Source organism: Amphiura filiformis, unplaced genomic scaffold, assembly GCF_039555335.1.
Source record: "Amphiura filiformis unplaced genomic scaffold, Afil_fr2py scaffold_46, whole genome shotgun sequence".
NCBI classification, from domain to species: Eukaryota; Metazoa; Echinodermata; class Ophiuroidea; order Amphilepidida; family Amphiuridae; genus Amphiura; species Amphiura filiformis.
This window is the reverse complement of record NW_027305510.1, coordinates 790,309-815,328: the sequence shown is the minus strand read 5'-3', so window position 1 is coordinate 815,328 and position 25,020 is coordinate 790,309. Positions and strand designations below refer to the sequence as shown.

At 35.7% G+C, this 25,020-nt stretch overlaps 2 protein-coding genes across 2 annotated transcripts; both read right to left on the bottom strand.

Moving 5' to 3' along the window:
* Positions 1-1,000: 1,000 nt before the first annotated feature.
* On the bottom strand, positions 1,001-6,089 carry LOC140144251 (FRAS1-related extracellular matrix protein 3-like). The gene is made up of 6 exons (XM_072166068.1): positions 5,920-6,089; positions 4,744-4,860; positions 3,633-3,857; positions 2,498-2,602; positions 1,656-1,898; positions 1,001-1,130 (listed from the first exon to the last, which is right to left on the bottom strand). The coding sequence occupies exons 1-6, from the start codon at positions 5,990-5,992 to the stop codon at positions 1,003-1,005; spliced, it is 891 nt and encodes a 296-aa protein (XP_072022169.1). The 5' UTR covers positions 5,993-6,089; the 3' UTR covers positions 1,001-1,002.
* Positions 6,090-7,765: 1,676 nt separating this feature from the next.
* On the bottom strand, positions 7,766-17,914 carry LOC140144258 (uncharacterized). The gene is made up of 6 exons (XM_072166079.1): positions 17,785-17,914; positions 16,280-16,526; positions 15,430-15,486; positions 11,090-11,236; positions 9,717-9,851; positions 7,766-8,631 (listed from the first exon to the last, which is right to left on the bottom strand). Exons 2-6 carry the CDS (start codon positions 16,481-16,483, stop codon positions 8,530-8,532), a joined length of 645 nt encoding a protein of 214 aa, XP_072022180.1. The 5' UTR covers positions 16,484-16,526; positions 17,785-17,914; the 3' UTR covers positions 7,766-8,529.
* Positions 17,915-25,020: the final 7,106 nt, after the last annotated feature.

Genomic DNA, 25,020 nt, shown 5'->3' with positions numbered 1-25,020 from the left:
AAATTTGTCTACGATCCAGTAAAAGATCATACTTGCCTCTAGTTCTAGGTCTTGGATTTCTATGTCTCCCGTTTGGTGATAGTCATTGTTATTTACGATGTAAGCAGCAGATGACGATCGGTGGTTTTGTTTCATCTTGCGCCTCTTATAAATGCAACCAATAAGAACTATAAGAATGATGATACCGGCTACACTAGCGCTAACGATGATGATGATGGTGGTGGTCAAATCCAAACTTTCATGAGATTCCTTATCTGCTATCAAAAATAAATAAAACAACGTTAAATGAGTCTATATAAAAATATAGAAATACTTAAGGAAGAGGTTCCGCCATGAACAGAGATGAAGGACAGTATCAACTTTCTCACTTTCTGCTTTACGATGAGTTTCTGCAACAGTATCAAGAAAATTACAAGAAGAAAAACCCAAATGGCAAATCTAGATGTATGTATTAGTGGCAGTTGCCAGTGTCAAATTGCACTAGGTAACTGCAAGTACTGCATGGTTCAGCTAAAAACATAAATATTGTTTACTGAGTTTACTGTACCGATCTTGATGCGTTTATTCAACCAAAAATAACACTGAAGTATTTAAGCATTATAAGAATGTAAACACCTACCAAGTAATTACCCCCTTCAGGAATTACCATCATTCCAAAACGGTTAATCGTATACCAAATTTGGGATATGCATTCGAAGCAGAATTTATTTCTGCTTATACCTCGTTTGCTGCAATGTTCCCGATATTGATGCCGCAGCATACATTTGAATGAACGTAACCCAAGATTTGAAGGTTGCAGTAAAATCATATTGCCTTGTATTCAGTATCCATTGAAGGAAATCTTTTCAACTCTAATTGCATGTATCCTTTTTTGTGTCATAATGCGCAGAAATAATTCTGCTTCGAATGTATGTCCCAAATTTGGCATACAATCAACTGTTTTGGAATAATGGCCTTTCATAGTATGTGGGGGTGGGCGTGTGTGTGTGTGTGGGGGGGTAATTACTTATAGGTAGGTGCATATTTCAAGACACGTGACCTACCATGGCAGTTGTTATCGTCTCCATTACAAATCGTAGCATTTGCGGACTCAGTTGTGGTAACTATGGTAACAGTCGTCGGAAATTGTGCTATCACAAAAGAAATGTAATTATTTAAAACGTAATGGTCTATCTGAAATTTGCCGGTCAAACAATTGTATTATGACATAGTATAGTTACAATAATATTTTTTCAAACAAGAGCCATGAGTTCTCTTCCTTCTCTTCCTCTCTTTTTGCCTATAGAGAGGTCTCCCATCCTTTATTAGGGGCATGCACGGTGGAGCAGTTGGACGGGCTCCGACTCATAATCGGCGGATTGCGAGTTCGAACCCCGGCGGTGCCATCGTGTTGGGCACTTGAGCAAGGCGCTTTACATCATTTGCCTCACGTCACCCAGGTGTAATGGGAAGCTGCTAAGGGATTATTACAATCAAAGTGCTGAGAGGTGCTGCACTCCAATTGTGCCCTTGTAGAAACAAAATTATTCGGGTATATGTTTCAGTGGCAGCATAATAAATTGTTGTAAAGTGCTTGGAACAAGTTGGAAAGGTGCTATAAAATGCCGACAAATTATTATTATTTACTTGTGCTACAAAATGGAATCTGTACATACTTATGTATTCGTCATCTCTAATTCTAACAGTTGCGTATCTCCTGCCATCATCAATGGTTCCAGTATCTGTTGGTGCAGTTAGGGTTAGTTTAAAGGTCTCCGTCCCTTCTGCTATACCATCATCAATAAGGGCAAACATCACAGAAGCGCGCCCACTTAGCGGTTGGAAATTATACTCTGGGAATGTATTTGTGTATTGAAAATCTGAGCCACCTTTCGCTGTTTCATCTTCCACAATTAAAACTGAAATGATTATGAATGCTTAGAAATTAATCATTATTACACTCTTAGAAAAACGGGTTCTACGTAGAACCTAAATGGTTCTTGAGCTCTCCTGTATGTGGAACCTTTTAAAAATACTTACAAAGAACAGAAAAGAGTTCTGGAAAGAAAGAAATCTTTAGACCTGTTAAAGGTTCTGGAAATGCCATTTTGGGGTATTTTCATTTTTCTTTTTCAAGAACATTTTCTCTTTTGCGGGGTTTACATACAGGACAGCCAAGAACCCGTTTTTCTAAGAGTTTACACTTAATAATAACGTGGTAAAAATTGACCACTTAGAAGTTAACTATGCACCTTACCCATAAATTGTGGTCAAATTTTGACCCTTTTTGTGGTTAAAATTGGGCAACAATTTAAGGGTAAGGTGCAAAGTTGACTACTACGTGTGTTTTAAGAGTGTATGATGATGACGACGACGATGACAACAATGACGACGATGACGTAAATTTAAATTTTAGACAGTGGGAAGGGGATAGGGCTTACAAATTTGACGAAAAGGACATTTTAAATATCACAGCGGCCAGTCTTTCTCAGGGGCAAGATGTATATATAGTACTTACGACCTCTGGCACTCTTCGTCAGTTCTCCTTCTCTCGTAATGAACACTTCACCGACGCCAGACTTCTCGTTGAACTCATATTCATTTTTCTCAAAACCGTATAACTCTGTAACCAATAAGAAAACAACAAGATCTTGACGTAAAGTTTTAAAATAGGAACCTAACTTCGGGAACATTTTTAAATATGCTTAAAAGCATATTTCAATTATGAAAGTCCCCTCATTTATGCATCCCTAGATCGAGGATATGGATACAATTTGTGCATCATGAAATTAGTCAAATCTCAGAATCTGTATGTTCACCTTTGATGTCAATAAAGTATTGGGTTTTTTTTCAGACCTTATGGTCCTAAACAACACAAGAAAACTTCTGCGAAGTTTATTTCTATTGAGGGTCTTTGTGAAATGCTGCCGATGTCGCTTCCATCAGCATTTTCATCTTACCTACATTAGCATTTCAGCACTAAATTGTGATTTCCAATCACTCCTGGGACAAATTGGGACATGTAATGTACATGTGTGGTTCTCTGTACAAGGGACCGACAGCTTAACGTCCTCTCCGAAGGACGGAGAACTTTATGGTTCAAGGGGGGGGGGGGGGCATTTATCCAATTCTAAATGTTCAACGGGGACAGTGGTGAATTCGGAGTTTAATCTATAGACATATAATGCTATAAATTAAATTTAAACTCAGATTTTTCCCACCATCGGTCAATACCTCATGGCGCAAGCGGGTCTTATACCAGGAATTGAACCGGGGACCTCATGTACCAGAGTCGAGTAGGACTACCCTAACCACTTTGCCACGCTCTCCACTAATTAATTTGGCGTTATTAAAATGCTTCCACTGTAGCAATGCACTCTAAGAAATAAAGGTTCTAAATAGAACCTTTTTGTCCTCTCAGGAGAACCCTCCCTCTTGAACCTCTAAAAAAGCTAAGGTTCTTTAATTTTGGAGAACCCCTTAAAGGTTCTCTTAAAGGTTCTCTAAAGAACCGAAAACGTTGCTGTCACATTTTGGGCCATTTTCGATGGTTTGGGACCATTTTTGGTTCTTAGAGAACCTCCAAGGGTTCTCCTGAGAGGACAACTTTACAACCTTTTTAGAACCTTTATTTCGTAGTGAGGGGTGCATACCATCATTATCTTTAATCGTCACCATAGCGGTACCACTTGTTATAGTGGCTCCAATCGGATTAACTAGCTGAATAGTAAACTCCTCCCTCTGCTCATGACGGTTATCATCCAATAACCTCACAACTACTTGTGTACCAGTAGTTGAACCTGACGCAAAACTGATTTGATTCGATGAAATAGTAAAGTCCTCGAATTCCACAGCCGTGTTTTCGACAGTTTGAATTTCTGTAAAATGAAGATAATATTGTGATTTATGATATACGGTATATTTTCTTCTTCAAGTCCGCACTTACTGGAATGATTATGATTTTAACACAATTAATTTAAAAAAAAGTCAATACAAATTATATGAACGTTGGGGGCCTACGCCCTGGAGGGGAGGGAACATCAATTTCTTGGTGGTTAGGGCTATGGTCCGCCGGAAATGCTACGTTGAAATATGCTGATTTTACCTCATGTCGAAGTTCATGCAACGCGCCCAATTTTCAGGACGATAAAGTCTCATTTTGAAAGTAAAGTCATGATGTATGGATGTAATGATCCTTAATCTACCAAAATATATGTTTTTGGGCAACTATAATATTTGGGGAGCACAAAAATACTATTAAGTTTAAGCAGCATGTTAACCTTGGTTTTTAGGTAAAATCAAAAGCGTGCTGTTTGAATTAGGCAGAGGCTCGGTAGCCTGAGCTCACCATTATTTTTTCAATCACTATGCCCTCTATTGACCTAGATCAGATATTATAGTAGCTATAGTCTTTGTTCCAGGCGCCGTGTTCTCCTTCGTGACGAATGAGCACAATCCAGTTTGGAACCGAGACTAGCAATATTTAATACCGTATTAACGTACGTAAAAACGGTCCACGTGCTGCGTATGGAACATCGCAATCTCTCTAATAACAATTATTATTACGCTAGTAGTATATCGTGTTATAGCCGCCGCTTCGTTTTTCTGAACCTAAACACGCACAAAAAGTATTTTAAAATAGAAGTTGCATTAGGCTATAGAGCCTACATTGGATATTATACAAAAAATATTAAATGTTTTTGCCTAATCATTGTAATATCTCGGCCCACAAATCATCGTAATATCTCGACCAATAATACGTACCAACACTGCTGGTAAATTGCACATCACCGATACGTACAATATCTAGTACAAGTTGGCCGCCTTCAACTCCAGTTATCTGTGTTGACGAAAATCCCAGCATTGGCACTGCTGCTGCAACTTTATGCAAGCAAAATTACATGATAAATAAAAATAGAAGAGATCGTGGCAACAATGTTATAAGCCTATGCAGTGGAATCAGTAACATCTTGGCTAACAGAAAACCTTTACTTGGGTTTCTTTACTAGTTTGGGCTCAAACGCCATGCTCAATTAACTAAAACGTCCAGAAAACATTTATTATAAATTAGCTTGCATTGCGTAAAATTGATGCAGTAGAATCAGAAGGCTTTAACTTGGTTTAGTTCCTTGTACAGGTTCAAACGATATGCCCTATTTTACTTAATCACCCGAGTTGGGCCACTTTTTGACATGTTCGCATGTATCAACCGAATTTTCATGTTTACCGTCAATGATTCAGAACAAAAGCAAAGGTTTTTATGTTTTTCTTTCACTTAATTGACATTAGCAAATAAATAATTCGATATTTATTTCAAATTTGTAAATTGAAATACCATTTCAAATGTTCCATTGTTGAAAATTAACCATCTTAGAGCACCGACCAGATGGTTCATGATTTTCATCTGTTTTAGGACCATTTTACACAATTTGTCATGTCATCGCTCGTAGACCACCGAATTTATTGAAACAAAGCTTATGTAGTAGCTTAAAAAGAAACATTGACGACCAAGCAAAACACAATCAATATGTGACATGTTTGCCCACTGCTATTTTCTATTGTCAAGCATTTTCTCAGTATCAAGTCAACCCCTCGGTCTCCCATCGCAGTGTTAAATATTCCAATGCACAATGATAATGTTTATCAAGGTCTGTTCATTCCAAAGTTTTCCAATTTCTTCATTTAGGTTTGTAAAAGTGGTGGTAAACACATAATTTTGCGCAACAAAATTAATTATTTAGACACAAATACCCAGATATTAAGGTACATACTTAACATGGAAAACCCCTTTGCTATATATTTACCGAAACCATCATAACTGCACAATATTGTATGTTGGTAGCATACCAAAGTGCAATTCTACAATGATCTCTATGATAATCGTTTATTGAAGACATGAAATTGAGCCAATAAATAATAATTAAATTGAACTATACTTACTGTTAAGAGTAAAAACTGCAAATATAAAGATAAGAGCCGACACACTAGAACAGGTCTTAGTTGCGGCAGCCATTATTGATGTCACCTGTTACCCACGGCTCATTAAGCACACCTACTTCCTTGTGTATTTTGCACAGGGCAGCCATTACGAAGTCCGCAAAACAACAAGTATTAAAAGATTAAATTTTTGTCATAAAAATGCAAATTGCTCATTAGGTCCAAAATGTCCACTCTTTGCTAACCCCTCCCCCAATCAAAAATGGTAGAAAATGAAAATTGACAAAAAGTCCACTTTTGGTGATATTGGTGATAAAAAAAGTCTGAAAAGGGGCCCGACTTTAAGGGTGGGGATAGTCTAGTTTTTACAAAAACAAAGCTGCACATGCGCACTTTTTATTTCAAAAGTCTACATTATTTTTGGAAGTCCTGCACCGGGAGGGGGACAGGGTCTATTAGCTTGTCAGATGAACTGAAAATATATGATTCTATAACTGTCTTTGATCACTGTAGAATCTTGAAATTACGAAATTAGAAAAAGGGAGAAAATACTGTGAATATGTTTTAAACAGTTGAATCTAGTAGGGTAAGGAACACACTGGTCAACTTGCTTTTTTTCAAGGCAGACAATATCACTAAGTCAAAAAAAAGCTGCCACGGATAATTATTTTCGTTTGTCCGCCCCAATGATTGCAATTATGACAAATGAGCAGTTATATATATAACACGATTTACTGTACAATGAGTAAACTTGAGAGGTGACATGTGATATGGGTCACCAGTCATAACATTGAACATGAACAACTTTACTTAAGACTGGGCAAACACAAAATGTATATAATATGTAAAAGTATATGTTTGGAAAGGAAATTAGTCACGGAATCTAACTATGAACACAGATTTGGTGTAAAAACACCCATTTAGGAAAAATCAATAAAACACATTTTGTGATTTAATTTTTTGTAAACAAGAAAAGGAAAAAATTAAAATTGTATTTTGGGTGTTGTTTGTAATATGGACACTCCATTCTTGGAAGGAGTTTGTGAAATTCTGTGATATTACTAATATTATTTCAGCATTATCATGAGTATGGAATAAGAATAACAAAATCAAAATTTGACGGAAATTAATGCACATGATACGAATATACCAAAAGGGAAGTTCCCTAAGTTATATTACCACCCGAAGTAACCTGTCATTGTAGTATTATTAAACTTGTTATTGTCGTCGATTTGCTACCAGTTATGTAAATACAGAAATTGAATGGGATAGAGAGCGGAATGTCCTTTATTCTGATTCCACATCACAAATTAGGAAAAAGAATCACTACAACTGTCAAAGATTTGTCGGCTTCTAGTTTTAATACTCATTTCAGCAATAATTGTTTCATAATTGATTTACATATTTTGCAATTATATGATTTTACCCCTCTTTCACCATTATACAATGTTATAACATACTCTCTTAGTAATATGCGTATTTAAACCTAGCGAAATTCCATGCAACTTAAGTCGCAATGCCCTTGCTTTGATATTTATATAAAATAATGTACATTTTATACACCTACACATTAGTTTTAAATCAGGAAATTATTGTTAAACTCTAAATTAGCGGCATTTTACTTCGATAAATTTGGTTTTAAGTTTGTCAAAAATAGACGAGTTGGGGTCTATAATAAAAAAATAAAATAAAGATATCGTTGCATTTTGTACATGTATAATACACTAGAATATATATAACATATGATTACATTACAAAGTGCTGACTGAATACACGAATAATTTCAATTTAGGTGATCATATAAATACAGTGAATGACATGGTCATGATCATTATACCTGAGACCCCCAGGCCCCAGCCCCCGGTTCCCAAGCCTATGTGTTTCTTTAACATTAACGCAATCATTGAGCTTCACATTCAGCTAATCCAGTTGAAATCCAATAAGACATTATAATCTCCCACACAGGGAGTGTAGATCTCAAATGGAATAACCTATACAGGTAGCCCTATTTGACATTCACACTCCCTGTGCAAAGTTAAAAGAGTAAGGACTTGCCTTCCATAAGGGGTCCATGGATATCGGATTTAACTATAACTATAGCACATTTTTTTTAAATCGTTTCGCGTCCACCTCCTTCCTCATTTTCTGGCATCAGTCCATCTTTTTCTTCTTCTTCTTTTGAATTTTCAAATTATTTTCAAGTTTTTAATTTTCAAATTATTTTCAAGTTTTTAATACATAAAACTGTAAAACGTTAATTCTAATAAAAAAGTTTATTGGTCAGCATTAATCACTTGCAAGTGTTTTTTGTGGAACTCTAACGGGTGTAACCCCTGAAAGAGCCTTGTCGTGTTCCTGGCAGATGCTGAAAACTGCTAGCAATGTCAGTTCTATGTGCAAACTGTATGCTGTAGGTCCTATTTGATCAACTATAGCAAAAATCAAAACCAAAACCACCTCCCTCCCTCCTTACTTTTCCAAAAAGGTGGGGGCGTGAAACGAATTTTTATTTTATGTGCCCTTTATCATTCTATACCCTCTGGTTAAAAAATAACTTAATATACCGTATGCATTCTAATAATTCTAATAACTTAAACCGTATGACTTTGTTTGCTATGGAATGAAGATTTTACTGGTATCAACATAGTAGTCAGGCCTGGGTGGTGGTGGCCGATGATTATGACGATGAAGATGACGATGACGACGCTGATGAACCTAAAACAAACACACACACAAACAAAACAAAAGTATCAGGTAATTGGTCATTTTAATCATTACGCTCGTATAAAGTAACGTTTATCTGTAATTCTATTCCTATCGGTTATGGCTTTTCCAGATCAATTGAGGACGAGAAAATAAAGAGTGCAAAAGCAGACGGTGCGAGAAATGATGCAAGACACAAGGCAGAAATACACTTTTCTGTTTAACCTATCCCGAAAATGTTGTAAATTTAACCAATATTACGTCATAGTGACGATGTGCGTCCGCATCAACGATGACGTATTCTCGGTCAAATTGGCAAAGGATTTCGGGAATCACCAAAATGGTATCATGCGAGTATATTTTAGGGGGCGCTTTGGGGCAAGACCCTCCCCGGGCGGTACTAGAAATGGAAGGGGTGGTACAAGAAGAGACGAAAGTAGACCTATGCACGATAGCGGCTAAAAATAACACATTTGTTCTCATTCTTAATTCTCTTCATGCGGGTGTCGACTGCAGACGACATGTTTCAAATTTTTTTTTTTAATTCAAAAATTTCAGAAATGTAAATTTTTATGACCATATTTGGAATCAGCATGAAAAATGCATTAAAATGAGTACAAGCAAGCCTAGTATTGGTTCAGTAGTTCTTAAGATAGCTTTTGATATTTTGAGAAAATATTTCAAAACTTCAACTTTTTCCGTTGAAGCGCATGGCTAGCACGCAGAGCATTAAACACTTCAATTCAAACATAAAATGTCATCAATACCAATTTGTTATCAAATTAAATCATTTTACAAGGAATTACCAATGGCTTAGAATCGATCAGTCCCGTTATTGCTATGCGCCTGCGATTGGTTCAAACAACTACGCTACGTATGTAAGAGTGCAAAAGCAGACGGTGCGAGAAATGATGCAAGACACAAGGCAGAATTACATGCTGAAAGGTATTATCACACGGCTTGGAACCAATAAGATTGCAGGAACTTTCTCAAGTGATTAAGAATCCATTTTTCATGCTGATTCCAAATATGGTATTGGTAATGCAAATTCTGAATTCTGAAATTTGTGAATTTGGAGAAGGTTAACTAAGACTTACCACTACAACTTGTTCTTGTTGTGGGAAACAATCACATCCACTACGACGCATTGCAAAGATCCAACCACACGTAGCTACGATGATCTCAACACCCGCTATCACAGCAGCGGCTATGTGCATGAATTCGGCAAGCCTCTGAAACAGAGTGAGAAAAAACAAAATATATATAAAATATATTGCTTTGCTATAAAGAAATATTAAACGAAACGATTATGGAAGGACTGGTCGTAAGGCCAATAGGCCAGCATTAATCATCCTCTTTATGGGACTGAAAATTAAAACAAATAAAAAAGACTATAAGAGACACAAAAACTGGATCCAAGACTTCTTAATGATAAGAGAGATAAGCCATAATGATATATGATCATTCACGTATCACCGATTTGCTTGCACTGATCACAATTTCAAACGGCACTTTAACATCGGCAAGTAAAAGCCATGTTAACAAAAAGTGCGTTATTGATGTTGAAAATGGCAAATAAGGTTTAAACAGTCATTCAACACACACAAAAATTGAGACTGTTTAAACCATTGCTGTTTTAACTACCAACACGTATGAACATTCACTCGAATGTTGAAGATGCTTATTTATTTTCATCACAGTTTAGCTTTTTACAGAGATCAGGCCTTCCTGCTGCAAAGCAATAATCTTGATATGAGTACTGAGGTTTTTGCGCCACAATTAACAATTAAGCAAACATTTTTGTTATCTTAAGAAAAAATTACATTATCTTAATTATATCACTTTTTCCATCAGGTAGGCCTACAGTGCTTTTATAATATCGTTCTACAAAACTTTCATTCCATTTAAGCAAAGCACCCTCGGTAGGCCTACACTTACATCAAAGCAATCCCACGAGCTTCTATCATAGGGATAGGTACAGGTTTCATATACTCATCTTGATGGTAAGCCGCTGCTATAGCCTATTCTCCCATACGATCTGAACTACACCTAATTATACTAGGTACACTTACATCGAAGCAATCCCACGAGCTTCCATCATAGGAATAGGTACAGGTTTCATACTCATCTTGATGGTAAGACGCTGCTATAGCCTATTCTCCCATACGATCTGAACTACACCTAATTATACTAGGTACACTTACATCAAAGCAATCCCACGAGCTTCCATCATAGGGATAGGTACAGGTTTCATATACTCATCTTGATGGTAAGCCGCTGCTATAGCCTATTCTCCCATACGATCTGAACTACACCTAATTATACTAGGTACACTTACATCGAAGCAATCCCACGAGCTTCCATCATAGGAATAGGTACAGGTTTCATACTCATCTTGATGGTAAGACGCTGCTATAGCCTATTCTCCCATACGATCTGAACTACACCTAATTATACTAGGTACACTTACATCAAAGCAATCCCAGGAGCTTCCATCATAGGGATAGCTACAGGTTTCATACTCATCTTGATGGTAAGACGCTGCTATGCTCTCCCATATGATCTGAACTACTGCTAGTATGCAAGCCAGAATGCACATTATCATGTACGTCGTGATCTGTATAACAAAAGACAAACGGTAACGTAGTAGATAGATTCGTTTTCTGTCCAAAAACAACGTTTAATAATGTACCATTAAGGTAATATCCAGAGTTATACACATTGGTAATGGATGAGGTGGTAAGACCACATCGGTTGGCAGAGCTATATCCGATGGTATTCCTAGAAGTGGTAAAACTATAATACTAGTAATGCGAGAAGTGGTAAAACTACATTGTTTGGCAGAGTTATATAAAATGGCATTGCATGAAGTGGTAAAACTACATTGTTTGGCAGAGTTATATATAATGGCATTGCATGAAGTGGTAAAACTACATTGTTTGGCAGAGTTATATATAATGGCATTGCAAGAAGTGGTAAAACTACATTGTTTGGCAGAGTTATATCAAGTGGTATTGCAAGAAGTGGTAAAACTACATTGTTTGGAAGAGTTATATACGATGGCATTGCAAGAAGTGGTAAAACTACATTGTTTGGCAGAGTTATATATAATGGCATTGCAAGAAGTGGTAAAACTACATTGTTTGGCAGAGTTATATATAATGGCATTGCAAGAAGTGGTAAAACTACATTGTTTGGCAGACTTATTATACAATGGTATTGCAAGAAGTGGTAAAACTACATTGTTTGGCAGAGTTATATCAAGTGGTATTGCACGAAGTTGTAAAACTACATTGTTTGACAGAGTTATATATAATGGCATTGCAAGAAGTGGTAAAACTAGATTGTTTGGCAGAGTTATATATAATGGCATTGCAAGAAGTGGTAAAACTACATTGTTTGACAGAGTTGTATACAATGGCTTGCAAGAAGTGGTAAAACTACATTGTTTGACAGAGTTATATATATACAATGGCATTGCAGGAAGTGGTAAAACCACATTGTTTGGCAGAGTTATATACAATGGCATTGCAAGAAGTGGTAAAACTACATTGTGTGGCAGAGTTATATAAAATGGCATTGCAAGAAGTGGTAAAACTACATTGTTTGACAGAGTTATATATATAAAATGGCATTGCAGGAAGTGGTAAAACTACATTGTTTGGCAGAGTTATATACAACAGTATTGCAAGAAGTGGTAAAACGACATTGTTTGGCAGAGTTATATGTAATAATATTGCAAGAAGTGGCAAAACTACATTGTTTGACAGAGTTATATATAATGGTATTGCAAGAAGTGGTAAAACTACATTGTTTGGCAGAGTTATATACAATGGTATTGCAAGAAGTGGTAAAACTACATTGTCTGGCAGAGTTATATATAATGGCATTGCAAGAAGTGGTAAAACTACATTGTTTGGCAGAGTTATATATAATTGATGTTGTGAAGCGTCATCTGAAGACAGCTGACATGGATGTTGATACATGGGAGACGAAAGCTAGTGACCGGGTCAATTGGAGGAAGAAGATCCACGATGCTGGGAAAACAGTGGAGCGGAAGCGAAATGAGAAGTACCTTGAAGGATGGAGAAAGAGACACCCATCAGCTTCGACAACTGTGCCTTCATCGAACTCGATGGGCAGCCGATGATGATGATGATATAATGGCATTGCAAGAAGTGGTAAAACTACATTGTTTGGCAGAGTTATATACAACGGCTTTGCAAGAAGTAGTAAAACTACATTGTTTGACAGAGTTATATATAATGGCATTGCAAGAAGTAATAAAACTGCATTGTTTGGCAGAGTTATATACAACGGCTTTGCAAGAAGTAGTAAAACTACATTGTTTGGCAGAGTTATATATAATGGCATTGCAAGAAGTGGTAAAACTACATTGTTTGGCAGAGTTATATACAACGGCTTTGCAAGAAGTAGTAAAACTACATTGTTTGACAGAGTTATATATAATGGCATTGCAAGAAGTAATAAAACTACATTGTTTGGCAGAGTTATATACAACGGTTTTGCAAGAAGTAGTAAAACTACATTGTTTGGCAGAGTTATATATAATGGCATTGCAAGAAGTGGTAAAACTACATTGTTTGGCAGAGTTATATACAACAGCTTTGCAAGAAGTAGTAAAACTACATTGTTTGACAGAGTTATATATAATGGCATTGCAAGAAGTAATAAAACTACATTGTTTGGCAGAGTTATATACAACGGCTTTGCAAGAAGTAGTAAAACTACATTGTTTGGCAGAGTTATATATAATGGCATTCCAAGAAGTGGTAAAACTACATTGTTTGACAGAGTTATATATAATGGTATTGCAAGAAGTAGTAAAACTACATTGTTTGACAGAGTTATATATAATGGTATTGCAAGAAGTGGTAAAACTACATTGTTTGGCAGCGTTATATACAATGGAATTGCAAGAAGTGGTAAAACTACATTGTTTGGCAGAGTTATATACAACGGTATTGCAAGAAGTGGTAAAACGACATTGTTTGGCAGAGTTATATATAATGGCATTGCAAGAAGTGGTAAAACTACATTGTTTGGCAGAGTTATATATGGCATTGCAAGAAGTGGCAAAACTACATTGTTTGGCAGAGTTATATACAATGGTATTGCAAGAAGTGGTAAAACTACATTGCTTGACAGAGTTATATACAACGGTATTGCAAAAAGTGGTAAAATGACATTGTTTGGCAGAGTTATATATGGCATTGCAAGAAGTGGCAAAACTACATTGTTTGGCAGAGTTATATACAATGGTATTGCAAGAAGTGGTAAAACTACATTGCTTGACAGAGTTATATACAACGGTATTGCAAGAAGTGGTAAAACTACATTGTTTGACAGAGTTATATATAATGGTATTGCAAGAAGTGGTAAAACTACATTGTTTGGCAGAGTGATATACAATGGCATTGCAAGAAGTGGTAAAACTACATTGTTTGACAGAGTTATATAATGGCATTGCAAGAAGTGGTAAAACTACATTGTTTGGCAGAGTTATATATAATGGCATTGCAAGAAGTTGTAAAAAACTACATTGTTTGACAGAGTTCTATATAATGGCATTGCAAGAAGTGGTAAAACTACATTGCTTGACAGAGTTATATATAATGGCATTGCAAGAAGTGGTAAAACTACATTGTTTGGCAGAGTTATATACAATGGTATTGCAAGAAGTGGTAAAACTACATAGTTTGGCAGAGTTATATGTAATAATATTGCAAGAAGTGGTAAAACTACATTGTTTGACAGAGTTATATATAATGGTATTGATAAAACTACATTGTTTGGCAGAGTTATATACAATGGTATTGCAAGAAGTGGTAAAACTACATTGTTTGGCAGAGTTATATGTAATAATATTGCAAGAAGTGGCAAAACTACATTGTTTGACAGAGTTATAATGGTATAGCAAGAAGTGGTAAAACTACATTGTTTGGCAGAGTTATATACAATGGTATTGCAAGAAGTGGTAAAACTACATTGTTTGGCAGAGTTATATATAATGGCATTGCAAGAAGTGGTAAAACTACATTGTTTGGCAGAGTTATATATAATTGATGTTGTGAAGCGTCATCTGAAGACAGCTGACATGGATGTTGATACATGGGAGACGAAAGCTAGTGACCGGGTCAATTGGAGGAAGAAGATCCACGATGCTGGGAAAACAGTGGAGCGGAAGCGAAAGGAGAAGTACCTTGAAGGATGGAGAAAGAGACACCCATCAGCTTCGACAACTGTGCCTTCATCGAACTCGATGGGCAGCCGATGATGATGATGATATAATGGCATTGCAAGAAGTGGTAAAACTATATTGTTTGGCAGAGTTATATACAATGGTATTGCAGGAAGTGGTAAAACTACATAGTTTGGCATATGTAATAATATTGCAAGAAGTGGTAAAACTACATTGTTTGACAGAGTTATATATAATGGTATTGCAAGAAGTGGTAAAACTACATTGTTTGGCAGAGTTATATACAATGGTATTGCAAGAAGTGGTAAAACTACATTGTTTGACAGAGTTATATACAATGGTATTGTAAGATGTGGTAAAACTACATTGTTTGACAGAGTTATATACAATGGTATTGCAAGAAGTGGTAAAACTACATTCCCTCATTTCAAATCTTTAGTTTTGGTTTCTCTTTTGTTCATAAACCAAAAATCAAGGGATTAAAAACTAGAGCAGATCTGGTCTGCAATCATAACACTATTATGCTGGGAAGACACGGTATGGTATATAACCAGAAGTTTTAGAAACAATAATGCTACAATACGTACCATTGCTCGTTTTCGGATACATAAGTTTGCTAGTCCTACTAAACCAGTCAACAGGAACTGGAAGACAAAAAACACATGATGACAGGTTAAAAAATGCCTCTTTATTATAAAAAAGAAATAATACGGTTAATTTCTTGAAAAAATCAAATGAACTCGAATAGCCTCTAATTAACTATGCAGATTAAAATTAGCAAAATGCTTAACGTAATATACTTCTATTTTACTTGTACTACATAAAGTACCATGTCTCAGCTACATAGTCCTTATAGATACTTAGCAAATTAACTTTGCATAATTGGGAGTATGTAATTACATCTTTGGCCTCGCTTTCAGTTTTTTGATCGGCCTAATTGGAGTTAGCAGAGACACGCCGCCAACGGCAACGAAGTGGTCAATTACGAAAAAGGTGTATAGGAGCCAAAATATGACAATTGGGTTTTTGTTTAAAAATCTTTTGCCCCTGCGGTTTTGTATTTTTTTTAAACTATAATAATACTCTTCTATATAGTTGCCAAACTGCTCTACAGTATCTTGCTTAAATTGTCAAAAAGTTGCTGAAGAAAAAAATAAAAAATGGGTCATTTGGCCCAAAAGTGGGTGTGCGTGTGAGGGGGCATATCGTGCCCCCTAGGATTGACGCCCGCGCTTATGGGTACACCATCGCTTACTTTTACATTTAAAATGCTTGAGCAGTATACCAAAAATATAGATAACTGAATTGTGTTGCTGTTGTTCTTCTTTTGTTTGTTTGTTGTTGTTTTCTTTGTGTGTTCGGGTTTTTTTTCATTGGGTTATTTGTTGGTTGTTGTTGTTGTTGTTTTGTTTATTTGTTGTTCTTAATGCAACTTACCAGAGCGCCAGCCCATATGGGCATCCCGATAGGTGACTTATCCGTGCCATACTCCTCTAATACTACAACAGTACCGAATATAATAGACACGATACCAATGATGACTTGTAATGCACCTGTTGTGCCGATAAAGCAATTCCACGTATGACATAAGGGTTCCCTCGATGATGAGTGGTATGTCGTCCTTCTGTCTTCGTAATGCATCTTGAAAACGCTTATTAATTGATCTATTGATTATAGATTAGTTCTGAAATGCAATTAAAACAAACATAAATTTGACGTTCAAGATTGTCCCGAAATGCAAAAGATTGCAAAAGAGGGCAAATTTATCCCGTTCATAAAGTGCCTACACGTTGAGTGTGCAAAATGATAACAACACGTAAGCTATATGAATGCAATTTTTATACTCTAGTTATTCAGGCAAATAAATCTTCTTTTTTTTTTGTATGCTTCAATGGGGCAATATTTTTAGAAATGATCGTCTTTGAAATATTAAATATTAGAGGATTAAAGTGTAAATTACTACTGTCCAGACTCCAGCTAGCTGCGTACCGAAAAAACCTGAAGAGTTTGAAAAGCCAGAAAAAGCGCGTGCAATTAGGCTAAAAAGGTCAAAACCGGGCTGAAATTAAAACAAAGTGCGGAAACTTTGGACCCACTAAAGCCTGAATTCAGGCTTAAACCTGAAAATTGAAAATTCTCATGCCTTGTATTAATCTTGTTCAGCGATTTTGGGTGTATTGTGCATTTAAAATAAGGCGTTTTATCAATTTAATTTGTTTATCATTATTAGCCCGGTTCATGTCCTAATTGTCTTAACTTTGACCCATTATAGCATTAAATTTACTCTGAAAACCGCGAAAACGAATAGTACAATTATACAGCATTACATACGTACGTTCAATTGTTTTGATATACTTTGTTTGGAAACACCCTCTAAAGTTGAGCGTAGCTAACCAATAAATGTAATGGGTCACTGCTTTATCTATAGTATAGGCACGTTCTCTACCAACAATATTTGCTTAATCTTGGGTTTTAAGGGAAATCCCAAGTAATTTATACAACTAACTTTTAAAAAAAAGTTTTGTATACAAATCTACAAACACGTAACCCCCAACAAACACCTTACATCAGTTCAGTTCAGTTTAAGTTTACGTCCCCCTTGTATTATTCAGTAAATTAAAAAAGCATCTTTAAATCTGATTGAAACAATACACATAATGATCTTATGTTGTACTTCGACAATGCGAGTTTAATCAGTTTATATTTACTCATATTTTGTTTTCAAGAAACGCGTTTTAAAAACTGCAATATAAGCACAACACCAGTGAAAAAAACCATTTTCTGAACGAACATCTAGCATCATTTTTAAGGGTATAAGAAACCAACAGTGTGTATTAGTGTGTCAAATTGTTGTAGGTCATGGAATTTACAGCTGTAGGTCTAAGTTAAAAGTCAAATAACACACATTTATTAGATAAATATTAATATTGAAATACTCTTACCTTGATTGGTGATGAGTTTTATTATTCTTTGAAAAAATTATGTCACTGATTCAAGTAGCAATAGTTCAATAATATCCATAGTTAGAATAAGAAGTCCACTGAATTATAAAGCAGACTGTAAACAGGCGTAGTAGTAGTATTAAATGGGCTATTCCAGTTGGAATCCATACACCCTATGGAAGACATGACCTTAATCTCCCACACAGGGGGTAGATTTCAAATGAAGTCATCCATTCAGGTAACCCCATTTGAAATCTCTACTCCCTAGGTGTGGGAGATTAAGGTCATGTGTTCCATAGGGCGTATGTATTTCATCTGGAATAGCCCTTGTACCACACAGTCACTGAGGTTATCTCAGCAAATCAAAGTTGTTCAAGAACACCATATCTGTAATAGCTGCCAGGTGTCATATCTTTAGATGCATACAAGTATAGAATCCAATAATTGTCAAATGTCTATAGGGCAGCTATTGCCGATATGGTGTATTTCCAGTATTCCTTCAACAAGACAATAGACACCCACTAGGATCCACAACATGTGCATCTATCAGGACACAGTTCTTTAACCCCAATACATTTGCACATTCATTGAATGACCTTTGAAAATTTGGGTACACAAACTCATACTCTGCAACGTGAGGTCAAATTTTGCTCTGTGATTGTTAAATTGAAGTTATTGAACTATGGCATTGGGATGAGGCAATTGTGGTCCATAGACACTAGACAATAGCCATGGTAAGTGATCCAGAAAAATTCACCCAGTGTAAATAGTTACAATCAACTTGACCGCACACGAAAGAAGTGTCACAGCACGAATCTGTGGTCTGTACATGCCTTGGTAGTATATGGGTGTTTGTATCTATATAATTCACATGGTACTATTTTCTCAACAGTTCGGTACCTCATTACTCATTATTGTTACCTTTGTCTTTAGTTTCTGAAAGTATGAGACAGGGGAAGATCCAGGATTTCTAAAAAGAAGGGCCAAGTGTCTAAATTGGTAAAAAAGAGTGTGCTGAATTTGCATGATTTAGCTGTCAAGAGGGGGCTGGACCCCCTTTAGCCCCCTCAGGATCCACCTTCGTGAGAGTCGATCGATATAAGACAATATACTGTGATTAAAAAGACCTGAGGGCTTCATGTAATTTCAACAATAGCCAATTAAAATGTATTTCAGCATAGGGCAGTGAGCAGAATGAACCTGTTTAAACCCAAAATATTAATTTATTAAACATGCCTTGAAGAGCATTTGGTAGGAGAGCGGTTCATTCAGGCCAATGCACAAGGCCTTATACCCTACTGTTCAACTCCAACTCCGTAACTCCTATACTTACAAACTAAACCATACCTCTTAACCCTAACACAAAAAAATTATATTCAGTGAAGAATCTGCTTTTGTTTGTAAATAACTGCCATTTCTACTCACACACAGAACACACAATTTGAGTCAAGATTTTATGTATAAAATATCTTCAATATATTTCAGTTCTTTTCTTTAAATAATACATGTATACAGCAGGTTGTTTTAGTGAGAGGTTTAACTGCAAAAAAACCCTACCCACAATAGCTGCCAGAAATTGTCAAATTTCTATAAGGCAGCTATTGGGCAATTCCAATTAAAATCCACACACCCCCTGTGGAAGATTTCAGCGCCATCATAATTCCAGTTGCACCTTCTGGTCAATCCAGCTGGGAATCTGGGCTAGTTTTAAATAAAATTCCAGCTGAAAACTGTTGAAATTGATCAAATTCAGTTGAATTTAGCCCAATTTGATAAGAAATTTGCTTGGAATTCCAAAAGCTTCCACAACTTATGCACTTTATATAGTTGGATCTTCAATAATTTAAACCGTTGAATTTGGATGGAATTCCAAAATCTTCACAGTGGGGTGTAGTTTTCAAGTGGAACAGCCCAATTTGCAGATACGGCTTTCTTGCATCACCCCTCATTATATTTTACAATGGGCTATTCCAGTTGAAACCCATACACCCCTTATGGAAAATATGACCTTCAGGGTGGGGTATGAACGATTTGGACAGTATTTATTGTGGGACATTAGAGCACATCAGACATATCGAATTGCATTCTGAATACGAAGAATGTCCTTCTGATGTCAAATAATTTTGATTTTTTGAAATTTGCAATGTAATACACATTTTATGGCAAATGATTAAAAATTGATATTTTTGATATTTAACAGTACTCGAAGTAAACTTTATAAATCTGATGATTTATACTTAAAAGTGTATGTAGGTGGGATGGAAAGCCGACGATCAATTGAAAATTTTGACCTTTCGTATTGAAGATATGGATGTTTTTCCCAAAACACCAAAAAAATTAGGTCTTTTGGGGAAAAAAATCCATATCTTCAATACGAAAGGTCAAAATTTTCAATTGATCGTCGGCTTTTCATCCCACCTACATACACTTTAAGTATAAATCATTAGATTTATAAAATTTACTTTGAGGACTGTTAAATATCAAAAATTTGAAAAATATCAAGTTTTAATAATTTGTCATAAAATTTGTATTATATCGTGATTTTCAAAAATGAAAATTATTTGATATCAGAAAGACATTCTTCAGATTCAGAATGCAATTGATATGTCTGATGTGCTCTCATGTCCCACAAAAAATACTGTCTAAACGCTTATTCTAGATCCCTTAATCTACTACACAGTGAGTATGAATTTCAAATGGAGTCACCCATTCAGCTAGGTACAACATTTGAAATCCCTGTGTAGAAGATTAAGGTCATGTCTTCCATAGGGGGTGTATGGATTTCAAGTGGAATAGCCCAATAATTCAACAAGCCATATTTCTCCATGCTACTTTTAATGTCAAAATGACTTTCATGAAAGAACCACACTAAAAGAAATACTACTTTTAGAAAGGAAACAATAAATAAACTTTTTCAGACCAAACACAAGTTAAAGAAGCTCTTAAAGGGGCATGTTGTGATCCACAGCCTCATCTCCACTTTTCTCAAAAAAGTTCAGATTTTTATACCACAGGAAAGCTCTGGCTACATTATGTTTATGTACAAAAAAGATAAATTTGTTTAGCAAAAATATCATAATTACCAGAACGAAATTACACACAGTGGCCTATGGAGCAGTGTAATACACATAATATGCATTGCTCGCAAACGCAAGATCGGAATCAACTGAAAATTTGGAAATAAGTTTCTTTTGTGAATAGCTGGATGGCCAATTGGGCAATTCCAGTTGAAATATATATAGAGTTGAAATATATACATCCCCTATAGAAGTCATGACCTATATCAAAAACTGGGGGTGGTTTTTAAAATGGGGTTACCTGAATTGGTTATGCCATTTGAAATTTCCACTCCCTGAGTGGGAGATTAAGATTATGTCTTCCATAGGGGATGTATGGATTTCAACTGGAATATTTATGAGCCCTGGGCCTGGAGACAAAGTACTTGTGTTTGGCCAAACTTAAGTACCACCATTTTCTATAATGAAAAAAAAAATTTTGAATCTACTTAACCAAAGTTTATGAGTACTCATAAACAGCAAAAAAAGGAAGCTACAACACCACATATTTTTTATGTATAGACCATTGTGTACCATTTTTCTAAGTATTTTAATAAAAAATGGAATTCCATGTTCAAGTTTCCAGAAATATTCATTCTTAAATTAATATGAAGACTTTGGCAAGGTATTTATAGGTAAATGAAGTAATTCTTGGCCAAGTTTGAACATACCTGTTGCGTCCATGTAGCATACTAAGCGTGTACGCAATGTAAGGCGCATGCATGCTTTCTTCTGTATCGCACTATGTGCATGTATGTTTCTAGCAGCAGAGCCAATAGCATTCCAAGAGTTCAAACTTGGCCAAGAATTACCTGATTTACCTGTAAATAATACAATCTCTAATTTGACCTTAAAAATTTCACTGAAATATTTGTCTATAGAAAATACAATGTCGATTTTTAATTGAAAAACATTAGAAAACAGAAAAAAAATCTCCAAAACAAAATTTGAACTTAGGAAATTTTCAGAACTATGGTCTCTATTGAAATTATGAAAATTGTATCATACCTCCAAGACAAGCATGTTTTTACAAAACATTTATGCCATCTTGCTTAAAAAACAAAGATATGCGTGGAACAGCCACTCAGCTTATAAACCAGTCAACATACTCATAAGAAACAGAAAAAAAAAATAATTTGAGGACAAGCCATGGTTCTGCCAGAAAGATGTGTCACCATGTTTGCATCTGACAAGACCTGCAATCAATAATGAACTTTACCTCTGACTATGAGGTTCCTTTAGAAAAGTTGACTGGGAAAGAAATATCAGTGACTGGGCAAATTGTGCCGGCCAATGAAGCTAACAATGCCAAGAGATGTCATGCGCAATCCAGCACAACCCAACACAATTCTAACATTGTACATTTTTATTACATGGGACTGTCTGCAATTCAATCCTGAATTATAATGTCAAGCTTTAGGCCTAGGCGACAGAAACAAACAATCCTGTTCAACAGGTGATGGACTTGCCAAGTAGGGTCGGTCAGTTGGGACATTTGTTTTTTTTTAAATATTAGTAAGCTAAAACAAAATTAGTCAAAATTAATCAACTTTGGCAAAAAATCTGCTGTTTTAAATTGCAGCTAAAAAAAATCCCCAAGATGCAAAATTTGGGTCCTTTGGGCTTGTAGAACAGTTTTTTTTATTTTGTCGCCTTATATAGACACTTTGATTTATCTATTCTTAAATGCTACTGCTGCATTACTGTTTAGAGCAGAGTATTTCAGGGTAAAATAAGTGAAAGAAAGCTCTAAACCAATAACTTTAAGGGGGTACTACACCCCTGTGGTAAATTTGTGACTATTTTTGCATTTTTCTCCACAAAAAAAATAGCACACTAGTAACAAAAGTTATGTATATTATTGGGGCAAGGAATCCAAATACCTCACTGAAATTTCAATGATTCAAGACGAGCGGTTCAGTATATATGACAGGAAATGAGATACATTCTAGCGATACCTTATTTCTTATCATAAATAACGAACCGCTTGTCTTGGGTCACTGAAATTCCAGTGTAGTAATTGGATTCCTTGCCCCTATAATATACATAACCTTTGTTATCAGTGTGTAGTTATTTTTTGAGAAAAATGCAAAATTAGTCACAAAATTTATCAGGGGGTGTAACCACCTTAAGGAGCTATGTAGTGTCAGATATTAGCAGAATTTGTCACATTGCTATAGCTACTGTACATTCTACACGCTATCAACTACAGGATATGAACAAAATGCTTTGCAGAGAAAAGAACATTATACACTAGGCAGGGACTTACTAAATATATTTCTGCCAAGGAAGTTACCACTTTCTTTCCCCTCCTTTCACCCCTCTCTCAAAACTTACAAGCCTCCCTCAAAACTTACAAGCCTATTCAGTGTTTTGCTCATTCGGAGGACTACAACAGGGACTGCCTTTTGAGGAGAGCGAGAGCAATCGCTCTATACTGCTCTCCTGAAATCTGATGTGGGAGAGTGATTTTAGCTTTCTCTAGTTGACCATTCTCTCCTTACATTCTATTGAAAATGCTCTAAACAGCTCTACTTGAAGGCTCTAGAAGAGCTTTTTAATGCTCTCCTGCAAATTCCAAGACAGTTCCTGCTACAAAAATCATGAAAATTCAAATTTTAGCACCTTTGTTAGTGTCATATAAAGCTGTGTATTAACGACAAAATGAGACATTTTACATGAATCTGTAATTTTGCTACATAAGTGCAGAAATTAGCTACATGTATTTCCTCTTTTTTGCCAAATTTTTCATTTCAAAAATACATGATGACAAGTTTAATGACTTATCCTTCACTTTTAGGCAATTTATACTTCGTTTAATTTTTTTTTTACACTTTTATCGGATCACTGAATAGGATTTTAACTGGGTGATTTTTCAAACATCCTTTTCATGCACAAAGACTTTGACATCAAAATTTGTCTTTCATACAAGGTCAGGAACATTTTGACAGAAAATCCCTCAATTTGTTATTTTTAACAACCGTTAGGAAGGATATTGTCTCAAGAGGGAAAATAACAAGCGAACTCGGTAATATTACATCCTCAGTGGCATTACATACTATGATATGAATTGAAATCCAACAGCTATGTCTACGGTAAACTGAACCCTTTACAGTTTTCATAGAATTCCTTAAAAAAAATTAACTTCCTATATCTTTATTTCACTGACATGCTGGCATGTCATGTATTCTCTAATCAGGCATCAGATCAGAAAAAACAGGAACTGACCCAAAAAAACCTGAAACAATGTGTGGAATAAAGTAAAAACACCCCAAAATGGCCTGAACAAAAATAATAAGAATGTGTAAATTTTAGCAAAAAACCTGAATTCAGGTTTAAACCTTAAAATTCTCAAATTGACAAAAGCGGATTATCAGTTTTCACATATGAACTCAATATACACTATAAGTATAGTTGGAGGGTGTGGCTTTTTTCTTTAATATGTTGGTCAGAGCTAGACCCTGTGAAAGCGTATATCAACAAAGCACCTGCAGACTATTCTGCAACCCTTAAATTATAATATTAGCAAGTTAGTACTTTTTTATTTAGACTTAAGTATATAATAGAGCTGCTTTTTACTATGTACATAACTTGAAAGAATATCGGTAAGCCAGCATATAAGTATTTGGCTATTCCAGTTAAAATCCATACACCCCCTATGGAAGACATGACCTTAATCTTCCACACAGGGAGTATGAATTTCAAATTGGATTACCTGAATGGGTGGCTCCATTTGAAATCTACACCCCTTTTATGGGAAATTTTATGCTCATATCTCCCATTGGGTATATGGATTTTAACTGGATTAGCCCATTGTTGGCAACACTAAGAAATACAAGGAATGGTAACATTTAGGAGTTGTATTTTGATGTTTAAGTGTTATTAATCAAAAATATACATAATCTTTTTATTACAAAATCAATTGTACAGTTAGGCCTGGGTGCTCAATCTCGCCGATTAACTCTTGGCGTGCCCGAACCTAAGCCGCAGACCCACGCCGATGCACATATGCTGAGAAATAAAATACTGTTGCGATATGCACTAACAAAATGTGTGTCTGCTCGATGAAAAACCATGTTCAGTCACCCGTTCATCAGCTTGATCGCCCAACTCCTGCATTTCTCGCAACCGACTTATAACACTTGACAATAGCCTTACAAATTAGTGTCCTTGAGTGCGT